At 38.9% G+C, this 24,241-nt stretch overlaps 3 protein-coding genes and 2 pseudogenes across 18 annotated transcripts; all 5 read left to right on the plus strand.

Moving 5' to 3' along the window:
* The first annotated feature begins 402 nt into the window (after window positions 1–402).
* LOC104766593 (pollen receptor-like kinase 2) lies at window positions 403–3,061 on the plus strand. The gene is made up of 3 exons (XM_010490502.2): window positions 403–1,277; window positions 1,380–2,021; window positions 2,104–3,061. Exons 1-3 carry the CDS (start codon window positions 647–649, stop codon window positions 2,772–2,774), a joined length of 1,944 nt encoding a protein of 647 aa, XP_010488804.2. The 5' UTR covers window positions 403–646; the 3' UTR covers window positions 2,775–3,061.
* Window positions 3,062–4,596: 1,535 nt separating this feature from the next.
* Window positions 4,597–7,520, plus strand: LOC104767918 (uncharacterized). The gene is made up of 5 exons (XM_010491881.2): window positions 4,597–5,859; window positions 5,968–6,156; window positions 6,338–6,608; window positions 6,720–7,455; window positions 7,517–7,520. Exons 1-5 carry the CDS (start codon window positions 4,597–4,599, stop codon window positions 7,518–7,520), a joined length of 2,463 nt encoding a protein of 820 aa, XP_010490183.2.
* Window positions 7,521–11,233: 3,713 nt separating this feature from the next.
* LOC104766594 (uroporphyrinogen-III synthase, chloroplastic-like) lies at window positions 11,234–14,315 on the plus strand. Of its 15 annotated transcripts, none has more exons than XM_087502338.1 (9): window positions 11,234–11,554; window positions 11,638–11,760; window positions 11,913–11,979; window positions 12,300–12,413; window positions 12,819–12,914; window positions 13,389–13,444; window positions 13,554–13,570; window positions 13,645–13,691; window positions 13,804–13,895. In XM_087502338.1, exons 1-7 carry the CDS (start codon window positions 11,333–11,335, stop codon window positions 13,566–13,568), a joined length of 693 nt encoding a protein of 230 aa, XP_087358464.1. In that variant the 5' UTR covers window positions 11,234–11,332; the 3' UTR covers window positions 13,569–13,570; window positions 13,645–13,691; window positions 13,804–13,895. The 15 variants fall into 15 exon arrangements, 13 of the variants coding, with proteins under 13 accessions (XP_087358464.1, XP_087358460.1, XP_087358461.1 ...); XR_015591241.1 differs by lacking the exon at window positions 13,554–13,570 and adding an exon at window positions 14,039–14,315 and having other exon boundaries at window positions 11,235–11,554; window positions 13,389–13,484; window positions 13,606–13,691; window positions 13,804–13,938; XM_087502334.1 differs by lacking the exon at window positions 13,554–13,570 and adding an exon at window positions 14,039–14,315 and having other exon boundaries at window positions 11,235–11,554; window positions 13,804–13,938.
* Window positions 14,316–19,854: 5,539 nt separating this feature from the next.
* On the plus strand, window positions 19,855–20,520 carry LOC147920652 (secreted RxLR effector protein 161 pseudogene; annotated as a pseudogene).
* Window positions 20,521–21,118: 598 nt separating this feature from the next.
* LOC147920653 (F-box protein At2g14500 pseudogene) lies at window positions 21,119–22,730 on the plus strand (annotated as a pseudogene). Its single transcript, XR_015591778.1, has one exon. The product of XR_015591778.1 is annotated as an F-box protein At2g14500 pseudogene (transcript).
* The last annotated feature ends 1,511 nt before the right edge of the window (window positions 22,731–24,241 follow it).

Here is a 24,241-nt window from a genome sequence, read left to right on the forward strand (position 1 = left end):
TTCTTTAATTTATAATATTTGTAATTTATTTTTTAAAATTTTCTATAATATTTGTAATTTCATAATCTTATTTTGCAAAGATTGTCTCAATTCATAATTTTAAAAAATTAAACAATTAATAATTTATAGATAAATTAATATCACTATAAATTAATAAAATATCTTGGTCCTAACATTATTAATTTATAGAGGTTTTACTGTATTATAAGAACAGTTGAAGAAAATATAATTCATTTTTCCCACCATGTTAGATAGGTGGAAGAAAATACAAGTTAGAAAAGTAAACTACAATTTAAAATAAAAATAAACACCAAAGAAACCGGAACTGTGTGAAGTTCCACCACAAATCTCCAAGTAACTTTCTCTAAAACAAAGACTTCGTCAAAGCTAGAAAAGAAAAACAACTTTCTTTTGATAGACCACAAATATTTCTAGTGTTTGTCTATTCTTGGTACGCTTTGATACAAACCTCTCTTCTTCATCACTCTCTCTCTCTCTCTCTATCTCTCTCTTTCTTTCTCTTACGTTCTCTTTCCTTTGCCATTTCATCTATCTTAGAGATTATCTTCGTCTTTGTTCATCTCCAAACTCTCCTTCCGTTTTTCCTTAGAGGGGCGCGCATCCCGTGCGCGTTCCTTAACTGGTAATGGAATCCACATCTCTCGTCTTCCTTTCCATTGTATATCTTGTCTTAGTCGTTGTTCATGGCGCATCAGAGACCGAATCTCTCTTGAAATTCAAGAACTCTCTTGTTATTGGGAGAGAAAATGGTTTGAAGAGCTGGCATAGAAGGAACCCCACATGCAAATGGATTGGTGTCTTGTGTGATAGAGGCTTTGTTTGGGGATTACAGCTAGAGAACTTTGAGCTCTCTGGCTATCTAGACATTGAGGCGTTGACTGGTTTGAAGTCTCTGAGGTCTCTTAGCTTCATGAATAACAAACTTGGAGGTCCATTTCCAGAGTTCAAGAAACTTGTTGCTCTCAAATCACTTTACTTGTCAAACAATCAATTCGACGTAAAGATACCTAAAGATGCATTTGATGGGATGGGGTGGTTGAAGAAACTCCATTTGGAGCACAATAAGTTTCGTGGTGAAATTCCAGCGTCCTTGGCCAATAGTCCCAAGCTTTTAGAGCTTAGACTTGACGGGAACCGTTTCACTGGACAAATACCAGAGTTCACACACAAACCACACATGTTGAACCTTTCAAACAATGCATTAGCAGGTCCAATCCCAAAGATTCTCAGTACAATGGATCCTAAATTCTTTGAAGGTTAGATGGAGTAGTTTTATTCACTTTCGTTGTCATTAGACAAACCGAATATACTGTATGACCATTTTAATTAATAGAAAACCATGTTTTTCTTTTTTCCAGGCAACAACGGCTTATGTGAAAAACCTTTGGATACAAAATGTTCTTCTCCTTACAGCTTGTCCCCAGAGCCAAAGGACAACTCCAAGAAAAAATCATCTATGTTTTTGTACATTGTAGCTGCAGTGGTCGCAGCACTGGCTGTAATATTCATAATTATTGGAGTGATCATCTTCCTTAACCATAGACGAAAGAAGAAACAATCATTATTGACAGCAGAGCCTGGACCATCAAGTCTACAACTGAGAGCTGGAATCCAAGAAAGTGAAAAGGGACAAAGTAGCTACCATTCACAAAACCGGGCTGCAAAGAGGATGATTCATACCACAAAATTGTCATTTCTGAGAGATGACAAGGGAAAATTTGAGCTGCAAGATTTATTGAAAGCATCGGCAGAGATTCTAGGGAGTGGATGTTTTGAAGCGTCGTATAAGACATTGCTTTCGAACGGATCACTGATGGTAGTGAAGAGGTTTAAACATATGAACAACGCAGGAACTGAGGAGTTCCAAGAACACATGAAGAGGTTGGGGAGGTTAAACCATGAGAATTTGCTCCCAATTGTAGCTTATTACTATAAAAAAGAGGAAAAACTTTTTGTTAGCGATTTTGTTGGAAAGGGAAGCTTGGCTGCTCATCTCCATGGTATTATTTTTGTTTTCCTCTCCTTACATTCATTCATCAACAAACACTTTCTCTGAATCACTGTTTGCTTGGATAATTTTAGGTCATAAATCGTTAGGGCAACCAAGCTTGGATTGGCCAACAAGATTAAATATTGTGAAAGGTGTAGGGCAAGGACTTTTATACCTCCACAAAAACCTACCAAGCCTAATGGCTCCTCACGGTCATCTAAAATCGTCTAATGTTCTTCTCAATGAGAATTTCGAGCCTCTTCTTATGGACTATGGCTTGATCCCAATGATCAACGAAGAGAGCGCACAAGAGCTCATGGTGGCTTACAAATCGCCAGAGTACTTGAAACAAAGCCGTGTGACTAAGAAAACCGATGTGTGGGGGCTCGGAGTACTCATCTTGGAGATTCTTACAGGAAAGATCCCTGAAAGTTTCCCTCAAAACAGTAAAGACAGTGAGGAGGACCTTGCTAGTTGGGTGAAGTCGAGTTTCCGAGGAGAGTGGACACCAGAATTGTTTGGTCAAGAAATGGGGAAAACCAATAATTGTGAAGCTGAGATACTAAAACTCTTGAGAATTGGACTGAGTTGTTGCGAAGTAGATGTGGAGAAAAGGTTAGATATAAGAGAGGCTGTTGAGAAGATGGAAGATTTGATCAAGGAGAGAGAACAAGGAGATGATGACTTCTACTCAACATATGCGAGTGAAGCTGATGGGGGTTCGTCGAGGGGAGTGTCAAGTGAGGCAATTAACTTATCATGAAACGAGACAAGCCAACAAATTTCATGATAAATTTTTTGAATGTGAGACCAAAATTTGTGTCTCAAACTGCAACTTTCTTCAAGTTAATTGATGTCGACGATACAACTCAACCTACGGAAACCCCTTAAAGTAGAAAAAAAAAATTGGTTTTGCGTTGACTTGTGATGTTATTGTTATCTGCAAGAAAATAATGTAGAAGTAAACATCTCTCTTTTTATTACAAAAGAGCAAAGAGAAAACCTTTAAAACCTGAAAAATTAATATATATTACACACTATCTTGTCCTACATAGGTGCTGTCAATTGGCATGTAAGGTTCTCTCAAAAAGTATGTAAAGATGGATATTACACAATAGATCATTCTTTACAAGATTACATCTACATCAATTTTTCAAAACAAAAAAATAATGTTAACTATTATTTAGTTTAGTTTAGTCAAGTTTAAGTTTAAGAAAATGTTAGGTTCCAAATTTTGTGTTGATATACCAAGCGGTTTTGATTACACTTGTTTCCATCAAATGCATATTTAGGTATCGTTACGTCGAATTGATTATTTGACAAGTAAAGTGATTTGAGAAAAAAGAGGTAGGGATTATCCACACAGAATGATGTCTAGTCTAAGACCATGTACAATGGCTAAATTTTTTAACACTCTCTTTTTTACCTTTTGGTTTTGACTAGAAACACTTAAACGCCTCTTTTGGAAATGAAATGCTTGGTTACTAATTATTAAAACCGTTGGAGAAGGTGTTTGGAATGAATGGTTGGATTCAGTGAAAGGAATAGGTGGCTGGAGCTCATTTTGAGCGGTTGAAAATGTAGAATCAACCACCAAGAAATATAAGCGTTTGGTAATTTACGAAGTGATTAATTTTTTTTTCTGCATTTAAAAAAAAAACACAATTTTTATTAACGACAGATTCACTTGTAAGAACTTATAATTAGCCTAATTGTGAGACTAAATTACAATTATTTGTTTAAATATTTTAGATAGTTATCACAACCACTGAAAATTATGATTTTTTATAATTTATTGGATTATTAATTTTTATGTTATAAAATATAATGTCTTCTTCCATATTTTTATTTTTTAATCAAATTAGTTTTTAATTATTTATAATTTAATATCATTTCACTAATCAACCGCTATAATGCTACCAATCAAGCTAAATACTAAACCGCTCTCTTTTACCACACTATCTTTTCGATCTGTTATCTTTAACCGCTATCTTTACAACCACTTGTAATTTTCTATCTGCCTCGTTTAAACGTGGTCACCAATCAGACCCTTTTAAGTTGTAACACTTGAGATCATTTTTCTCTATTTCACATGATCATTCAACACTTGTTCAATTTTTAGCATGTACAATAGTTTTGTTTGATAAAATTCAACATCTTATCCCACCATATTTTGATATTCTTTATTTTATTTCATGATTTATGGTTACATATTAAATAACAGTCAATAAAAACTAAATTAAAAGTAATTTAGAATTAAATTACTTGTTTATATAATTATATTTTCTATAGTATTTATAATTGAAATTATGAAATTAATTTTCTTTTTGCAAGTAAAAAGAAGAAGTTTAAACACAGACAAAAGAATTGATTCAAGAATAATATAAAATTATAGTAAAAAATGATGTTTTTTTCTATGTCCAAATGAAACGAGACTAGTCTCTATTTATAGATTTCTAAAGATGATGAATTTTATATATTTTTTGTTTTATAAAAATAGATTAATATACAATTGAGATTAAATAATTAGGATAAGAAGTTAAAAAAGAAAAGAAAAAAAATTAATAGAGAGTAAGAGAGAAGTTATGGTTCCGGAGGCTGCTGCACAAGATGCGATGATGGTGGACATTGGAGACAGGGGCAGGCCACCGGGGGATCCACCGGATGCTCCGAGGGTTTGGGTTGAGAAGGTGACTGGCACAGCTGGTGGGGGTCGGTTGTGTCCACATATGGTGCTGGACGATGAGTTTGTGGAATCGAGGTTGCAACTTGAGTTCCCGAATGGGCCTGGAGGAGAACCGGTTGCTACTATTGGGAAGGAAGTCTTGGACGTGATGAAGGAATTATGGAAGCAGTGTATGATTGTGAAGGTGCTGGGTAGGAATGTGGGGATCTCGGTCCTAAATCGGAAACTGAAAGAGTTGTGGAATCCGAAGGGGAGCATGTATGTGACAGATCTGCCGAGGGGGTTCTTTATGGTCCGGTTCGAACGTGAGGAGGAGTATTTGGCGGCTCTGACGGGTGGTCCATGGAGAGTGTTTGGCAGTTACTTGTTGGTGCAGGCATGGTCCCCGGATTTTGACCCGTTATGTGATGATATTGTGACGACGCCGGTGTGGATCCGGTTGTCCAACCTCCCGGTGCACTACTATCACCGTGCAATACTGATGGGAATTGCACGAGGGATAGGGGATCCTATTCGGGTTGATCTTAACACGATGAATTTTGAAAGAGCTCGGTTTGCGTGTGTATGTGTGGCAGTGGATTTGTCTCAACCACTGAAAGGGACAGTCCAGGTAAACGGGGAGCGTTACTATGTGTCTTATGAGGGTCTAACCAACATCTGTTTGAGTTGTGGAATCTATGGTCATCTGGTGCACCATTGTCCAACGAGGGAGGTAATGCAACAACTGGAGATCATTGCTCCGACTGGTCCGGCAGCTGTACGAGTCACACTCCCGGAGGAGAATGAATTTGTTGAAGTCCGGAGGAGTAGGAAGGCTGCGCCGTCACCAGCGCCGACGGTTGTGTCCTCGGCACGTAAAGGAGTGGAACCAAATCTTGGTCGAAATCTTCGGGATATCTCTGGTGTTAAAAATAAGGAAAATGTGGTGATTACGAATCAATTTGCCTTGTTGGAGGAAGATACGGGATCTGAGGATCCGAAGCGTAATGCGATATCATCGGAGGCAAATAAGGAAAATGTTGACCTCTCAAGTCAACAGAATAAAGGGAGGAGTGCGGTACAAGGTAATGGTCAAGGGGCTTTCAGGTTTGGGGCCAGTAATAATCGGGCCCAGAAGGTTTTTCATAAGGAGCGAAGGGCCGGAGGTAGTAAAGATGTCGATGTAAAGGGGCAAAGGCCCAAACAAGTTAAACAGATCAGGCCGGCCTATGGGTTGATTTTCGGCCCAACAAAAGGTGATATGGAGTTATCGACTTCTGGCAAGCGTTAGAGGGGAGAACTCGATGTCTCTGGTAGGCCTGGTGGTGTCTTTATACCGGAAAGACAACTAATTCAGGAGGGTCGACAGCAGGAGCTGAATCATGAGTCGAGGGCAATTAGCTCGATGGAGAAGGAGACGACTGCACAGGATCAGTCTGAGAGTGGGCTCTCGGCCACGGCGATAGAGACGGCCTCGGAGGTGGCTTAACGGGGCGCCCCGGTAATTTTTAGGCCTATAATTGATCTAATGATAAATTGTTTATTTTGGAATTGTCGGGGGGAAAATAAACCAAATTTTCGACGAGCCATTCGGTACATGTTAAAGAAATTTAGGTCTGAGGTATTGGCCTTATTTGAAATGCATGCGAGTGGCGCTCAAGCGGAAAATCTGTCGGAGTCTCGGCTTGGACAATTCATATCGTGTTGATGCAAGTGGTCAAAGCGGGGGTATTTGGCTACTTTGGAGATCTGACGCAGGGGAGGTTGAAATTGTGAAGTCTGCTTCTCAGTTTATTCATGCTAAAATAAAGAAGGATGGGGAAACCATACACTTAATTGCTGTCTACGCTGCACCCACTGTTAGTAGGAGAAGTGGTCTCTGGGCAGAGCTAAAGGAGGAGGTGAGTGAAATTAGCGGACCGGTGTTGATTGGTGGGGATTTTAACACCATTGTTCGCCTGGATGAAAGGTCGGGTGGCAGTGGTGGTCTTTCACAGGATTCTGTATTCTTTGGTCAATGGATACATGATCTCTCTCTGATAGACATGGGGTTTCGGGGAGGACAATTCACATGGAAGAGAGGCAGAGAGCAGAGAACTTTTGTTGCCGAAAGACTGGACCGAGTGTTATGTTGTGCGGAGGCAAGGCTACGATGGCAGGAAGCGACGGTCACTCACCTTCCTTTCTTTTCTTCTGATCACGCGCCCTTATATGTCCAACTCTCACCGGAGGTGCAAGGGGATCCTAGGAGACGTCCATTTTGTTTTGAAGCGGCATGGCTGCAACATGAAAGCTTCAAGGATTTGCTAGTGTCTTCATGGGATAATACGGTTTCCACACCACGAGCCTTGCAGACTATGAGGGAGAAGCTAAGGAAGTGGAATAGAGAAGTGTTTGGGGATGTGCAGAGGAAAAAGGAGAAGTTAATGGCAGAAATTACGGATGTTCAGGCTCAGTTGGACATTCTACAAACAAATGCTTTGCTAACGAAAGAAGCAGGGTTGATTAAAGAGTTTGAAGTGGTTTTGGAACAGGAGGAGATGATTTGGTTCCAAAAATCAAGAGAGAAATTTATCGCCCTTGGAGACCGAAACACAAAGTATTTCCATACCTCCACTGTTGTACGCCGTCGACGAAACCGGATTGAAATGCTAAAAGGGGATGATGGAGTTTGGATATCTGATGCTAAGGCCTTGGAGGAGCTAGCCATTGCATATTATAAAAGACTGTACTCGATGGAGGATGTTGATCTGCTTGTGGGAAAGCTACCACAAGGAGGGTATGCGGAGCTATCTGAGTTGGACTTCAGCATACTAAACAAACCATTCACGGCTTTGGAGATAGAGGAGTCAATCCGGAGCATGGGAAAGTTCAAGGCACCTGGACCTGATGGCTTTCAACCTGTTTTTTATCAGGAGTGTTGGGATGTTGTGGGAAGTTCAGTTTCCCAATTTGTGCTCAGGTTTTTCGAATCAGGGGAACTATCGGCGGGCCTGAATGATGCACTATTGGTACTTGTTGGGAAGGTTGCCAAGCCAGAAAGGGTAACACAGTTCAGGCCTATAAGTCTATGTAATGTGCTGTTTAAATGCATCACAAAGGCGATGGTGATGCGGTTAAAACGAGTCATATCTCTCTTGATTGGGCCAGCTCAATCAAGCTTTATCCCGGGAAGACTAAGTACAGATAATATAGTGATTGTACAAGAAGCGGTGCACTCAATGAGGCGTAAGAAAGGAAGGAAGGGATGGATGCTACTTAAGCTAGACCTTGAAAGCTTATGATAGAATCAGATGGGATTGTTTGGAGGATACACTGAGAGCAGCATGTCTTCCAGAGAAGTGGGTTGGTTGGATCATGCAGTGCGTTACAAGTCCTTCGATGAATCTACTTTGGAATGGGGAACAAATGGAAGCTTTCAAACCAGACAGAGGGATCCGACAGGGGGATCCCTTGTCTCCATATTTGTTTGTTCTATGTATGGAGAGGTTGTGTCATTTAATCGACAGATCAGTGGGGATTAAAGAATGGAAACCGGTGTGTATTTCCAGAGGTGGACCGCTCCTATCACATGTATTATTTGCGGATGACTTAATCTTGTTCGCGGAAGCCTCAGTGAGCCAAATCAGAGTGATACGAGGTGTACTTGAAAGATTTTGTGCGGCTTCGGGTCAAAAGGTTAGTCTCGAGAAATCAAAGATCTTTTTCTCTGAGAATGTGAGTCGGGAGCATCGACAGCAGATCAATTCAGAGAGTGGAATACAGTTGACATGTGACCTGGGGAAGTATTTAGGGATGCCGATTCTTCACAAGAGAATTAATAAGAATACATTTGGTGAAGTCTTGGAAAGAGCAAATTCTAGGTTAGCTGGCTGGAAAGGCCGCATCATGAGCTTGGCTGGCCGAATTACTCTAACTAAAGCTGTTCTCTCGTCCCTCCCGGTCCATACAATGAGTACCATCTGGCTTCCCAAGTCTACTTTGAGCGCCCTGGACAAAATCTCAAGAAATTTTATTTGGAAAAGCACGGCAGAAAAGGGAAAACAGCATCTAGTATCCTGGAAACGGTTATGTTTACCAAAAGGGGAAGGAGGGCTAGGTATTCGGGCTGCGGAACCCATGAATAAGGCGCTGGTTGCGAAAATTGGATGGAGGGTTCTCTTTGACGTATCGAGTCTCTGGGCCCGGGTTGTGAGAAGTAAATACAAGATCGGTGATGCGTCTTGGTTTATAGCAAAAAGCAGTTGGTCATCAACCTGGAGAAGTGTTGGGGTAGGCTTAAGAGAAGTGGTGATCCTGGGTCTTGGTTGGGTCATAGGGGATGGAACTATGATCAAATTCTGGAAGGATAAATGGATGGGGGATTTCTCCTTGTATGATAGGCGGATAGGAGATCTTCCAGTTGAACTCCAACAGCTTCGGGTTCGGGACTTATGGCATAATGGTGTTGGTTGGGACTTCCCGCGTATTGAACCGTATCTCCCAGATTTCGTGTGCTTGAACCTCAGGTCTGTTACTGTTGATACTGATACGGGGTCTAAAGATAGGATCTCGTGGAAAGCCAGCTTGGATGGGCGATTCTCAGTGAAATCGGCCTATGAAGCTTTGACTGGAAACACAGTTCCGAGACAAAATATGGGCACCTTATACGGTATGGTTTGGCGTAGTGTGGTGCCGGAAAGAGTAAGGGTGTTTCTTTGGATGGTGGTTACGCAAGTTATTATGACGAATGTGGAAAGGCATAGACGACACTTAAGCGATTCTGGGGTCTGCATAGTGTGCAAAGCAGGAGAGGAAACGAACATACATGTCCTTCGAGATTGTCCTGCGATCTCAGGGGTCTGGATGCGGATTATACCACCTCGTCACCAATCCCTGTTTTTTAATCAAAGTTTATTAGAATGGGTGTCCACTAATTTGTCTAACAATCAGGAGCTGTTTGGAGTGCCATGGTCTACGCTGTTTGGTATGATCGTATGGTGGGGCTGGAAGTGGAGATGTGGCAACATCTTCATGGAAGTTGGCATGTTTAGGGATCGAGTGCGGTTCGTAAAGGAGATCTCTCAGGCAGTTCACAATGCACACTTGGTTACCAAAGGTGTTTCTCGCGCGGTGGGTCGAGAAATAAGACTGATCTCATGGCAGGCTCCGGATGTAGGATGGGTCCGTTTGAATACTGATGGGGCTTCGAGAGGGAACCCAGGAGTGGCGGCAGCTGATGGGGTGTTGAGAGACGTGGAAGGGAAATGGTTAGGCGGGTTTGCATTAAATATCGGTGTGTGCTCGGCGCCACTGGCAGAGCTTTGGGGAGTATACTACGGACTGTGTTTAGCCTGGGATCACAGGATACCGCAGCTGGATCTTGTAGTAGACTCGGAGTTGGTGGTCGGATATCTAAAGACAGGGATAAGTGAGACCCATCCCTTGTCTACCCTAGTACGCATGTGCTATGGCTTTATCTCTAAGGACTGGATTGTCCGAATTTCTCATGGTTATAGAGAGGCTAATCGTCTGGCGGATAAATTGGCTAACTATGCCTTCTCTCAGCCCCTCAGGATTGTTTTGTTTGATTCTTGTCCTGTTTCTGTTGTTTCTATTTTGGATGAGGATGTTAGAGGAATTGCGTTCCCTAGAAGAACTCGTGTGTAATTTTTTATAGCTTTTATAATAAATTTGGAGGGGACGTTGTCCTCTCTCACCTACCAAAAAAAATAATTAGGATAAAATAAAAATTAACAAAACTATCATCAACCAATCAGAATAAAGCAAGTCTTCTCGTACACAGAAAACACAACTCCTACTCAGATCTCACCATCTTTTCGTCTTATAACTCGTCATATGGCAATGGATGTCACATTTTTTTGTTGAATCTTTTCAACTCAGTTTAATTCACATGTGTGTTTCTAAAAAATTCAACAGCCTCGTTACAGAAATTTTTGTTCATCACCCTCATGGTACATGGTCTAACACTTTCTTTAATACTGAAACGGTGTCGTTTCTAAATTTTATATTGAAGTAAAAAAATCCTTCAAGAAGAAACTGAGACCTTAAAAAAACCCACGATCTCTCTCTTCTCTGTCGTGTTCGTCGCTGACGACTTATCTCCGCCACTTTATCTGCTATCTCGGTTAACTGGCATCATCATTCTGTCTACCATAGATACATTTTATTGCTTTATCAAAACATAGAAAAATTGTAATATTATAAACTAAAAAAAACAATTATTATTATCCTCGAGCAACAGCACATGTTGAGATTATCATTCAAGATATGTATTGTATGACTATGAATAATAAAACAAGAATAATTTATAACCTTTTTTTTTTTTTCACAAACAAAGATATACAAAAGAATAAGTATTTAAATTACTACATACAAAATTAGCATCACATTTTACAATAGAAAAACAAAACAGATGTCTTATATAATATTAAAATTTAAAATTTATATTTTGTATTCGATAAAATATACTGTACTGTAAAGAAAAAACAATTGGGCCTCGCTGATCAAACATAACTGGGCCCAAGAGGGAAAAATAAAAATGAAAGAAAACTAAAGCGCAGGTGGAGAAAATTAATCGTCTTCTTCAATTGGAATCGTATGATTGATTCTCTCTGACTCTCACTCTCTCTCCCTCACAGAAGAACTACTTTGTAATGGCGTCGTTGCTCCTTTCTCAGTCCTCTCTCTTATCTCTTCAACCACCATTATCGTCGTCTTCTTCGCATATGGAAAAAGGAGTTGTCGCTTATCCTTCCCTAATTCGGAATTCAATTTCCCCGTCTCTCTCTACTTCCTCCGTTGGTAAATCCAATTCGATTCCTCAGGTGGTCGTAACCCGAGAACGAGGCAAGAATAATCAAATCATCAAAGCTTTGGTATGCAATTTTAATAACGCATGCTTACAATGGTGATTGTGGATTGGATCTCTCTATAGTATTAACTTTTAGCTAATTTGCAGGAGAAACATGGGATATCATCTTTAGAGCTTCCCTTGATTCAACATGCGCCAGGACCTGATTTCCATCGGCTTGCCTCTGTATTGACTGGTGAATTTTTTCTGATATATAGGCACTTTGACTTGGTGACTTCTTTGCTCTAAAAATTGGCTGTTTGTTTAGAACTAGTAGGATTGTTATAACTATTAGGAAAAGGCTCCGGAATTGTATTATTTTATAGCAGAGCAGATTATGGTATTCTGATATGTAGTCCTCAAAGTCTTATTTTTGTTGCTAGATAAGAGCTTTGACTGGATCATCATTACATCTCCAGAAGCAGGTTCTGTTTTTCTCGAGGCGTGGAAGTAAGCTCTTGTTTTTTACCTTATTCCCTCTCTTTTTGTCAAATTTCGAACTGTCTGAATATATCGAATTTGTTGCTCCTCTCCTTGAGTTGTCATTTTGGTTGTTATTGATAGGCAATATTAGTCTAGGTTTTATTTATGTATTCAAATATATCATATATGTGTAGCCTTCATACATATTCTTGTCACAACTCTGTGAATAACGAGGTGTACATAAGAATTTATGAACATTTTGTTTTATCTTTATAAGTTTGAACACCTTTCCTCATTACCATCCTTCCCTCGAGCTAAACCTCATTGGTCTCAATTCCTTAGGGCAGCTAGCTCCCCAAAAGTGCAAATAGGTGTAGTAGGAGCTGGAACAGCCAGGGTATTTGAAGAGGCAATGCAATCGGCAGAAGGATTGCTTCATGTTGCCTTTACACCATCAATAGGTTCCATAACTTTCTTTTTAGACTCAGTTTCTATACAATCCATTAAGTCTTTGTATCTACAATTGGTGCATCTTCAAGCATTTAATAGTGTAGGAATTTACATTATCATTGGTGTTTGTGCTTGTGTGTGACCGTGGATGATGTGACCTATAACCCTTGTCATAGTTTGTTTCCATGAATCAGAGAGCATCAAAGATCAATATTTAGGTTTATGAGATGATGAATTACTAATGATTCAAGCTGCATTTGTTCTCCGTGACATTCTCTCATCAATGTTTGTTTATGTATTTTTTTTTAATTTGTTTGCATTCATCAAGCGAATATAAATATATGGAATGGATGAGTGGTCGTACATACAATGTTACAGTCTTGGCTGGTTCATTCTCTTTGTTTTCATTATTTCAGCAACTGGTAAAGTCTTGGCTTCGGAGCTTCCAGAGAAAGTTGGCAAAAGGTCTTCTGTCTTATACCCGGCTTCTCTAAAAGCTGGCACTGATATTGGTGTGTGTTTTTAGGTTTTCTCAATTCAGTTGAGCTTATTATGTTGAACACATAAAAGAAAATTTATTAGGACTGAATATTAAAAATAGATTAGATAATTCATAATTTCATATCCTGTACAAATTTTTACGCAGTTGGATAACACCATGTAAGTTATTACATTAAAGAAGAGATATTCACCAAATTATAAAATCTTTGTTGGAGATGCAGTAAAACTGTTAGAGCAGGAGAGAATAGATTTGGAAATTACAATTCTTGACTTTGGCTTACATGCCGTAAGTGATAGTTTTCCAAAAGTTGAAAAGCATTGTAACATTTGCACTGTCCTTTTCCCTATGGATGTGTGGATTAATCCTTGGCACATGGACAACTGACTAAATCTATGTAAAATTAGCTTATGTTTATGATTTTTGAGGTTTTGAAGTCCATGACTGACCAGCTAACTCTGCTTGGTTTTCTACATGTGAATCTTAGAGAATGGGTTGTCCAAACGTGGGTTTGAAGTTGCCAGGCTGAATACATACACGACAGTAAGCCGTCTTTACACTTACTAGACAAGTCCTAGAAAATGTAATTTATTGTAACTTTTTCTTTATTTTTGTATGGGCTCTCACGTTTTGGTCCTTGGTATGTGCGTAGTTGAAGATACTGTAATGGTCAGTTTCGTTGTTTACTATTGCTACTTTGCTAGGTTCCTGTGCAGAGTGTTGATACGGTGCTCCTGCAACAGGCACTGTCTGCTCCAGTTCTTTCTGTAGCTTCACCTTCGGCAGTTGGGTAGGCGCCATCATCTGTCCGTTTTTATATCATCTGTTGGTGCAGCAAATTTTAGGGGAATGCTGTTACCAGTCTTTCATATAAATATATCTTCTAATATGGGTTTCGACAGGGCCTGGCTGAATCTGATTCAAAACGAGGAGCAATGGAGCAATTGCGTTGCCTGCATTGGAGAGACAACTGCATCAACTGCAAGACGACGAGGATTGAAAAACGTGTACTACCCAGAGAAACCAGGACTTGAAGGGTAAATATTGATCTTTTGATATGGTGAAATATGTCAACTAGGCTCTGAACTGAGTCCTCTTTTCACATAACCGACGAATGGGTTTGAGTGTGTGTGGCAGGTGGGTCGAGAGCATCATGGAAGCTCTAGTTGCTCACGAAGAATTACACAGATTCAAGTAACTTTTGCTGCGAATCACACTTGTTCCACCCTATCATAGTGTAGGACTTTGAATTAGGACAATGTTTGTAATTTAGAAGACAGGGTATAAAAGGTGGTGTTATAATAATATCCTCAAGCCATTATAGGTAGCTTTTGTAGGACAAACCGACAAAGTATGTAATTACTGTTTGAATACTAACATCAAAAGCCATCTAAAAACATGCAATTAATTTCAATTTCTCATTGCTGCAACTAGTGATAACAAATTTAATGTTGGTTTTAGAATTGAAATTATTCAAACAATAAATTTCATGTTTTTTTTTAGAATATTTTTATATATCCAGTTGAAAGTTAATTGAATTATTGTTAGAATACTACTAGTGCTTTAGTAATTTTTATTGCGGAATTGATATCAGTTTGCATAATCCGTTTATCGTGTATACATACTATCATTTTGTCGCATGCTAATAAAACAGTTTGGTATATTTTCTTTGATTTTGCTGAAGTAAAATTTCAGTAAAACGGATTGGTATAACTTTTTATTTTATTTGCGAAGGTAAATATTACATTGAAATTGGAAACGGTATAAGTTCACAATCAAAGATTATAGACGTATATACAACGTTTCTATGGCAAATTTTTTTTTTTTTAACATAGAAACACAAGTAAGAAGCAAGTTTACCGTCTCTCCTTTCAACATAAGCACCAAAGCTAATAGAGTTAAACAAACAGGGGATATTGAACTTGGTATTTTAAAAGATTTTAGAGTATTTTTAAAATCCTATGTTATTCAATTGATGATTTTAAAAAATCTTTTAAAATCTTATGTTATTCAACTTGAATTTATGTAAACTTATTTAAACTACTATATAATCTCTTGTTATTCAATCAATGATTTATAAAACTTACTTAAAATCTACTGTTATTCAAAATTTCACAACTTTTTAAAAAACTGATACTTTACATGATTTTATGAGACTGTTTTTGTTTTTTAGTTGAAAAATAAGTCTAATAAAATCACACCTTCTTGGATAGTTTTTTAAAGAATTTTCAGTTATTACAAGGCAATTGGAATGCCTATAGGTTTCCTCTTCTTCTCTCCTTCACACTTCCCACCAAAACACTTCCCACTAATTCTCTGCTTTCCCGGGGAAATCAATACTCATGCTTTTGCTTCAGAATCTCACCACAAGTTTGCCAATTTCTCCCAAAACGCCGGACTAAACTGACCAACCCCTAAACACCGAAAAGAAAAAAAATCAGTAACAAAAAGTAAATGTAGGGTTAGCTTTAACCCAACGAAACAAAAAGGGGCAAGGAAGAAGGAGAAAATCTTAAAACCCTATAAGGACCAAATTGACGAAATATAAGAGACAGAGGAGACACGAAAACAAACGAATTGAAGCTAAAAAAGTTTTACTGGAAAGATAACAAAACCTAAAGAGAAACGGATCAAGAACTCTAGAATGGAGGTAAGAGAGATACGAATGAACAAAGAGAAAGAAGGTGAATAATTTACAAAAAAAAATTTGTTTGTGTTGTGAAATATTCTAAAATCACCCAAAGTTTAATAACAAAATCTCATAGAATCACATTCATTTTTTGTTTTTTAAATATAAAAACTTTAAAAAATAATCAAATCTCCTAAAAACTCAATCAAATCTTTCAAAACTCTAAAATATTAAAATCATACCAAATCCTACCAAATACAAGTTCAATACCCCCCTCAAAATGATTACGATTTACAATTTTGCTATAGAATTTTAAAACTTTAACGTATATGAAAGAGAAGCACGAGATCAAATGATGGCTTACACTTTACACGAGTTTAAAATTTTGTATATCGATATTAGAAACTATTGAAACTTACTGTGATAGATGAATGCTTGTTTAAAAAATAACTAATAAAATTTTGTGCTGTTTGTGAACAATTACTGCGTCGTTTATGTCTAAAGGAAATATCTATGTGACTTTTTAAAACATACAAAAAACCAGAGTAGGAAGGTTTTTTAAAACATTCAACGACATAGTAGGTGTTGTAAAACACTTGGAGTGGATCTTCCATAACCGGCCCATACACGGCCCATACACGGCCCATACTCGGCCCATGTACGTCCAAGACACTAAAGCCCATCGGCCACCTCTTTTAGTCTAGGTCGGTTTAGACATTCTAATGTACTTGGGCTTTGCCCTTCACTATATATATGTAATGTTCCATTGAATCATTAATAATAAGACAAGAGAAAACCTCCTTCGATTTCTCTAGTTTACAACACGTTATCAGCACAATGTGAATGTCTCTGGAGACAATTACTTACAATGGGCATTGGACACTAAGATCAACCTGAAATCAAAAGACCTATGTGAATGCATTGAGGATGAGAATGATTGCATTGAAAAGAATAAATATAAAGCGATATTACATATACGCCATCACCTTGCTGAGAGTCTCAAGAACCAATACCTTACCATAGAAGATCCTCTTGACCTTTGGACAGAGTTGAAAAACAGATATGGACACCAAAAGACGGTGCTCCTACCAAAAGCTCAATTTGATTGGAAAAACTTAAGGATCCAGGACTTCAAATCCGTGGATGAGTATAAATCAGAGCTATTTAAGATAGTCTCGATATTGAAATTATGTGGTAAGGAGGTTACTGAGGAGGACTTGCTAGAGAAGACATTCTCAACCTTTCACACTAATAACATACTGCTTCAGCAAAAGTATCGTGAAAAGGGTTTTAAGACTTATGCAAGCCTCATCTCTTGTTTGCTACTTGCTGAGCAAAACAATGAACTATTGTTGATGAACAGTGCTGTGAGGCCTCCTGGATCTACCCCCTTACCAGAAGCTCACAAGGTTTACATTGCTAAGAAAGAGCATAAAGAGCCCAAGGAAACTAAGGAGATCAACTACGTCCATAGAGACAAGTATCATGGCCGTGGCCGTGGTAGAGGACGTAGTGGTCATGGCCAGTACCAAAGGAACCAATATGATGGTTATGGCCGAGGACATACTTGTGGTGGATAGTGGATCCAGCCACACAATTTTGAAGGATAAGAGATATTTTATTAATCTCATAATGAAAAATGCCAATATTAGCACAATAGCGGGTATAGCGAGTTTAATTGAAGGCTACAGCCAGACTCATATTTTATTACCAAATGGCACACATCTTGAACTAAGTGATGCCTTATATTCACCTAGCTCAAGCTTATTAAAGACATTCGTTTGAATGGTCTACATGTTGAAACTAAGGGTGAAGGAAACCAAGAGTTCCTACAAATTACTGAAATCACCCAAGGATCTAAGAAAATCCTAGAGACTATACCCGCACTAGCCACTGGTTTATACCATGCTAAGATTAATATGATAGAGGCCAATTTGGCAATGAATAAAATGTTCAAAGAACAATTCACTTTATGGCATGACCGGCTTGGCCATCCGGGTTCTAACATGATGCGTAAGCTAATAATAAACTCTAAAGGGCACACTCTAAAAGAGAGAAGATTTATTCCTAAGAATCTCACGTGTGTAGCATGTGCACAAGGAAAACTCATTATGAGGCCATCACCAGTGAAAGTCACTAAAGAGACTTTAAATTTTCTGAAAGAATACAAGGAGATATCTGTGGACCAATACACCCACCATGTGGGACGTTTAGATGCTTTATGGTTCTACTCGACGCATCGAACAGATGGTCGCATGTTTGTTTATTGTCAACTAGAAACCTTGCGTTTGCTAGATTGCTGGCCCAGATCATACGTCTGCGAGCCCACTTTCCAGATTTTCCACTTAAGTCTATACGTCTAGACAATGCTGGTGAATTTACATCCCAAACGTTTAATGAATACTGTATGTACATGGGGGTGAGTGTGGAACATCCTGTGGCACATGTTCATACACAAAATGGATTAGCCGAATTTTTTATTAAACGTATTCAATTGATTGCTCGGCCATTACTTATGAGGTCGAAGCTTCCTGTGTTGGCTTGGGGACACACAATATTACATGCAGCTGAGCTTATACGCATCAGGCCATCCAGTGAACATAAATATTCACCATCCCAGTTATTAACGGGTCATGAGCCAGACATATCCCATCTAAAAACATTCGGGTGTGCCATTTATGTACCGATTGCTCCACCACAGAGAACTAAGATGGGACCTCAAAGGAGGATGGGAATATATGTTGGATATGATTTCTCCCACCATTATTAAGTATCTTAAGCCAACTACGGGTGATTTATTTAAGGCCAGATACGCGGATTGTCAGTTTGCTGAATCCGAATTTCCTATGTTGGGTGGAGAGAATAACAAGCTGGTCAAAAAAATTACATGGAATCAAACATCCTTGAATTGGCAAGATCCTCGGACTCTAGCCTGTGATGCATAGGTCCTAAAGATTATACATTTGCAAAAGCTAGCTAATCAATTACCAGATTCCTTTGCTGACCCAAAGAGAGTTATAAAATCGTACATACCAGCTTGTAATGCACCATTACGTATTGATGTTCAAGAGGGACACAATAAAGTTGCTACAGAGCCTAAGGCCCGTTTGAAACGTGGTAGACCATTAGGTTCCAAAGATAAGAACCCTCGGAAATCTAAGAAAGGTGCAAAACAAACCGAGGTTAAGGAAATTATAGACATGGCCGCAGCAAATCCTAAGGTACCAAATGAGGTTTGGGACGCTGAACCTCAAGGACCTGAAGGTATTGATAATAATGAGATCTCTAACAATTATATCATGTCTGGAATACAATGGAACATAAAAGATGTCGACATTGATGAAATATTTGCATATAAGGTAGCACTTGAAATAAATGAGGATCATGAACCCCCGTGCATTTTAGAATGCACTCAAAGACCAGATTGGTTAAAATGGAAAGAAGCCATTGACGTGGAGTTAAGTCCATTAAAGAAAAGGAATGTGTTTGGTCCGATCTTAAGGACACCATTCGATATAAAGCCAGTTGGACATAAATGGGTCTTTGTAAGAAAGAGAAATGAGAGTAATGAAATCGTGAGATATAAGGCACGGCTTGTAGCACAAGAATTCTCTCAAAAACCAGGAGTAGATTATGAGGATACATACTCCCCTATGATGGATGCAACGACTTTTAGATTTTTAATAAGTCTGCCTATAAGAGAAAACTGGATTTGCGGTTAATGGATGTTGTAACCGCATATATATATGGTCCACTGGATAATGAAATTTATATGAGATTACCAGAGGGTATTGAGCTCAAAGATAAGAGTGGTTCTCGAGAACAATACTGCATAAGGCTAGACAAATCCCTTTATGGACTGAAACAAAGTGGGCAAATGTGGTACAATAGACTGAGTGAGTATCTAGCCAAAGAGGGCTATAAGAATGATCCCATCAGTTCATGTATTTTTATAAAGAAGTTTGCAAACAAAGGGTTTGTAATCATAGCAGTATATGTGGATGATTTGAATATCCTAGGAACCTCTGGGGAAATCACCCAAACAATTGAATATCTCAAGAAAGAGTTTGAAATGAAAGACCTAAGTAAAACTAAGTTCTGTTTGGGATTACAACTTGAGTACATAAATGATGGAATCCTTGTGCATCAAATGGCATATACTGAAAAGGTACTCAAGAGATTTAATATGGACCAAGCTCACCCATTGACTAGCCCGATGGTTGTGAGGAGCATTGATGTGGATAAAGATCCATTCGGTCCAAAGAAGGCCGATGAAGAAATTCTCGGTCCATAAGTGTCATACCTCAGTGAAATAGGAGCGTTAATGTTCTTGGCTAGCCACACTAGACCAGACATATGTTTTGCCGTGAACCTCCTAGCAAGATTTAGCTCTTGTCCAACCCAAAGGCACTGGAATGGTATCAAACATGTGTTGCGTTACCTACAAGGAACGCTTGATTTGGTTTTATATTATACTAACTATAACAAAGAAGGTTTAGTTGGTTTTGCTGATGCAGGTTACCTATCGGATCCGCACAATGCTAGGTCTCAAACCGGCTATGTGTTCACACACGGTGGTACAGCTATTTTGTGGCGTTCTATGAAGCAAACCATTGCAGCCACATCATCTAATCATGCTGAAATATTAGCAATGCATGAAGCCAGCCATGAGTGTGTATGGTTGAGGTCAATGACTCAACATATCAGGACAGATTGTGGCATGCCCGACGATAAGGAAGCTACGGTTATCTACGACGACAATACGGCCTGCATCGCACAAATTAAGGAAGGATACATCAAGGGAGATCGGACAAAGCATATTCTACCCAAGTTCTTCTTCACACATGAACTACAAAAGGCCGGAGAAGTTCAAGTGGTACAAGTTCAGTCTAGCGACAATTCAGCCGATCTCTTCACCAAATCTCTACCGACATCAACATTCAGGAAGCTCACGCACCAGATTGGAATGCGGACACTTAAGGACTTCTAGGGATGCTTGGAACAGGGGGAGTAATGCATGCTGTACTCTTTTTCCTTCACCATGGTTTTGTCCCAATGGGTTTTTCTGGTAAGGTTTTAATGAGGCAGCACCCCCAAGTGCATTACAGAGATCCTTCCTAGCATCAGACACGGTTATGTCATCCAAGGGGGAGTGTTGTAAAAACATTGGAGTGGATATTCCATAACCGGCCCATACACGGCCTATACACGGCCCGTACTCGGCCCATGTACGTCCAAGACATTAAGGCCCATCGGCCACCTCTTTTAGTCTAGGTCGGTTTAGACATCCTAATGTACTTGGGCTTTGCCCTTCACTATATATATGTAATGTTCCATTGAATCATTAATAATAAGACAAGAAAAAACCTCCTTCGATTTCTCTAATTTACAACACTAGGAGTGTTTTTTTCTTATTAACGGATTTTGAGGGGCATTTTTTTATTAATAATTTAGTTGAGAGGTTTTGTCTTTAAAATTATTTTTATGGACCTTTTCATAAATAATTTAGTAAGGGGTAAAACATCTTCTCTGTCACTAAGGACCACATCATTAAGGTATAATAAGAAGAGCTGTTCTAACTCGTCTGATATCCCAAAAGCTACGTTTTCTGGTGGATCCAAGCAGCCAGAAAACTCATGAGTCTTGTCTGAAGAAGAGCATCAACAAGAGTTTTAGAGAGAGTTCTTCCTGAAAAACCTGGAACCAATCTCTCTTATCAACACCATGAAGAGCTGTTCTAACTCGTATCCTGGTCGAATCTCCCCCTCGATATCATCATATCTCTGTTTGAACTTTTGAGTTTTGTGGATTTCCATCGAGCGAAGATGGTTTGTTCCAACTGGTATTATGTTTCGAAACAAACAGTTCCCCGGGAAAGCGGATCTCCATGGCTAATGTTTTTTCCTGACGACGGTACTGATTGCGTGTTGCACAACCCATACGAAGAAGTTATGGTTTACAGGAGAGCAGCTGGGAGAAACTGTACTTTAGGGAGTCAATTACTGGCAAGCTGCGGTAAATGGTTCCTGATGCTAGATTCTCGATCCAGATTATATATTATAGATGTGTTTAGTACTGGGAATAGGATTGATCTTCCTCCATTAGAGTCGCTCCTATCAAACGACTCTGCTTCGAAGCGTAAGGAAGATAGAGATAGGGAGTTTGAATGGGAATTAACTAGTGGCTCTGTTTACTCATTATACTCATTATATGATGATGAAATTAGGGGACGTATGTGGGTAGACGAGAAGACGCAAGAGTTGGCTTTAGTGTGGTTCTTTGACGCCCCTGCTTGTTTTTTAGGATTTTACAAGAAAGGGAATGCTCATTACGATCTCATTCGGATTACCTATGGTATCCCCAAGATGTTAACTGGCCTACTACGTCTGCTTCTTCGCGGTTACCGTCTATACATTTTAACGATGCATCGTTTCGTTCGAGTCATAGATTTTTCTAGGCAGCAAGGTTTCGAAGAACTCACAAGGAGTGACACTTACCCATCCCCAACGTTTGCTCGTCTTGGATATAATTGTTATTTTAGCATCGCTGTTACTACAACAGGAGAGGTTTTGTTGGTCACAAGCACAATCTCTGAAAGTAGCGAAAGGGCCTTCCGCATCTACAAGATGGATCCTAATGCTGACCCAGACGACCACATGCCCGATCTTCTTGGCGTAGATTCTCTTGGTGATGAGGCCCTGCTTCTCGACTTGGGTATCACTATGCCTGCTAACAATACCCTTGGTATCAAACAAAACTCCATCTATTTCACTCATCATAACCTTATCCTTTCCAAGAACAACTGGAAGAAAGTCGCCCATGTCCTTCCCCCTAATGAGGTGGACATCTGTGTGTTCAATCTTTCAACCAAGACCCTCGAGCCCTTCCCTGGTCCCTCCAACATGAGTCTCAAGGATGCTCGATGGATTTTCTCTATCTAAAAGAACGTTTAAAAAGAGGAATGCGTTCTCCTTCTCATCATAAAGTAAGTTAAGAACATGCTTTTTTAACCAATTTATAAGTAGAATTTTCAGGCCCAGCTTTTTGGTTATCTTGCCAATTAATACATAGAATTTTCCTTCAAGTCTTAGTATTAGATATTGTTTCTTGCTCTGAATTCTGCCTAGAGAGAACAAAACATGGCAGAGTACATAGCAATGCAGATGCTCTCAAGATGTTAGGTTAGACAGCTTCATCAAAGTTCTTTGTTTCCTTCTTATGATTCAAATTATATTCTATCAAATACATGCTAGGGTAACTCCCAACCTCCTATAAGTTAATGTAGTAAAACATATTATTCGTACTGGTTCGGCAGCCATCTTGGTCCCTAATCTACCTAACATAATCATATATACAAATATGCAGTACCCACATCTTCATCTTACCAGCCAAATTCATGGGTACTAATACTTGGTAGGTGCAACTTGAAAGCATAGCATATTTAATAACTGTTAATACAGAACAAACAAATATTACTAAAGTAGAAGATTCAAAAACAGAACGAAAATGCGAAGTCGAACATATACCCAAACTTAACTTTTTGAAAGAGAATAATGGTCAAGAGAAAATGGTACAGATAATGTTGTGGAAGTTTGTTTTGCATATCTTATTCATAGGTCCAATACAGACGTATCAAGCTAGTATTCTCATCTTCATAAGGAATATGTTCTTTTGTGGTTTTTAAAGCCTTTTCTCTCAAATTTGCACCAGGCCATCGCATTAGAACAGACACAACAATCTTATGAAGTGATGCACAAGTGGGTGTGGGTAGTATGAGCCTCCTTCAATAAAAATGTAGCTGTCAGCCTAAAAGTAGTTAGCCCCTAGCATCTCACCAATATGTGTAAGGAATCATACTGAGTAAAGTTAGTTCAGCTAAACAGGATCTCATTATAAACTACAAATGCTCAGGTCTTCACAGAAAGCAAGTAACTTCGTTTAAAGGATTCCAGTTGATTTCATGATATGGTACAGTGAAAAGCTCCTTTCTCAGCGATAAAACAGGAGAAGTTATGGAAACATTGGCAAGTAGAACATCCGAAAATGAGACCACATCCTTCCTAGAGCATGAAAAAATATCTTATTCTGATGTTTCACTGTGCACTAAATCTACAAAACAAGCTGTAGCAAAAGAAAACCATATCCATCATTTTAAATGCACACGCAGTTAAAACATTTAATAAGTGTGTTTTGAACAAGCGTGAAAGTAGAGAAGTTTACAAACTAGATTACAATTACAAAAAAAATTCTGAGATTTACTTTACTTGAGTTGTCCATCATTGATGGTATTCCATTTCATAAAGTCTGAGATATTGCCTTATGAAGCTCCTTACCAATATAACTAAATCTGAAGCCCAATAATATAGTGGAACCTATACAAGCATAAAGAATACAAAACAGATACATACATGGTGGCAACACCTTTGGGTTGTCATTCTGCATATTATTGAATAGTCATTGAACCAAGAATTGATTATGAGAGGCACTTCCTTTGTATAAGTAGTCAGTCGACCAACAAAGGAAGACTGAGAAAATAATGACCTTAAACAGTATCTGAGAAAGTTGAGAGCAGATGAAATTGTAATTCAGCATATATTTATGAGCACCTGGATGGATTGGCAGGAAATACGGAAGAAGCCATATCTCAGGAGGAAATGGGTTATGTCCAGACCATTTAAAAACTCCAAGTACCTTTCTTTACAGACACAGAA

This window comes from Camelina sativa, chromosome 19 (genome assembly GCF_030686135.1).
Source record: "Camelina sativa cultivar CO46 ecotype springtype chromosome 19, ASM3068613v1".
In the NCBI taxonomy this organism is placed as follows: domain Eukaryota; kingdom Viridiplantae; phylum Streptophyta; class Magnoliopsida; order Brassicales; family Brassicaceae; genus Camelina; species Camelina sativa.

Bases quoted from the DNA above. Each gene is read 5' to 3' on its own strand.
- LOC104766593 (XM_010490502.2), top strand. From the start codon at position 647: ATGGAATCCACATCTCTCGTCTTCCTTTCCATTGTATATCTTGTCTTA. The intron at 1,278-1,379 runs GTTAGATGGAGT...TCTTTTTTCCAG, and splicing joins GGATCCTAAATTCTTTGAAG to GCAACAACGGCTTATGTGAA. The intron at 2,022-2,103 runs GTATTATTTTTG...GGATAATTTTAG, and splicing joins CTTGGCTGCTCATCTCCATG to GTCATAAATCGTTAGGGCAA.
- LOC104767918 (XM_010491881.2), top strand. From the start codon at position 4,597: ATGGTTCCGGAGGCTGCTGCACAAGATGCGATGATGGTGGACATTGGA. The intron at 6,157-6,337 runs GTGGCTTAACGG...GTGGCGCTCAAG, and splicing joins CGATAGAGACGGCCTCGGAG to CGGAAAATCTGTCGGAGTCT. The intron at 6,609-6,719 runs GTGGGGATTTTA...TCTCTCTGATAG, and splicing joins TAGCGGACCGGTGTTGATTG to ACATGGGGTTTCGGGGAGGA.
- LOC104766594 (XM_087502333.1), top strand. From the start codon at position 11,333: ATGGCGTCGTTGCTCCTTTCTCAGTCCTCTCTCTTATCTCTTCAACCA. The intron at 12,414-12,818 runs GTTCCATAACTT...TCATTATTTCAG, and splicing joins TGCCTTTACACCATCAATAG to CAACTGGTAAAGTCTTGGCT. The intron at 13,939-14,038 runs GTAAATATTGAT...TGTGTGTGGCAG, and splicing joins GAGAAACCAGGACTTGAAGG to GTGGGTCGAGAGCATCATGG.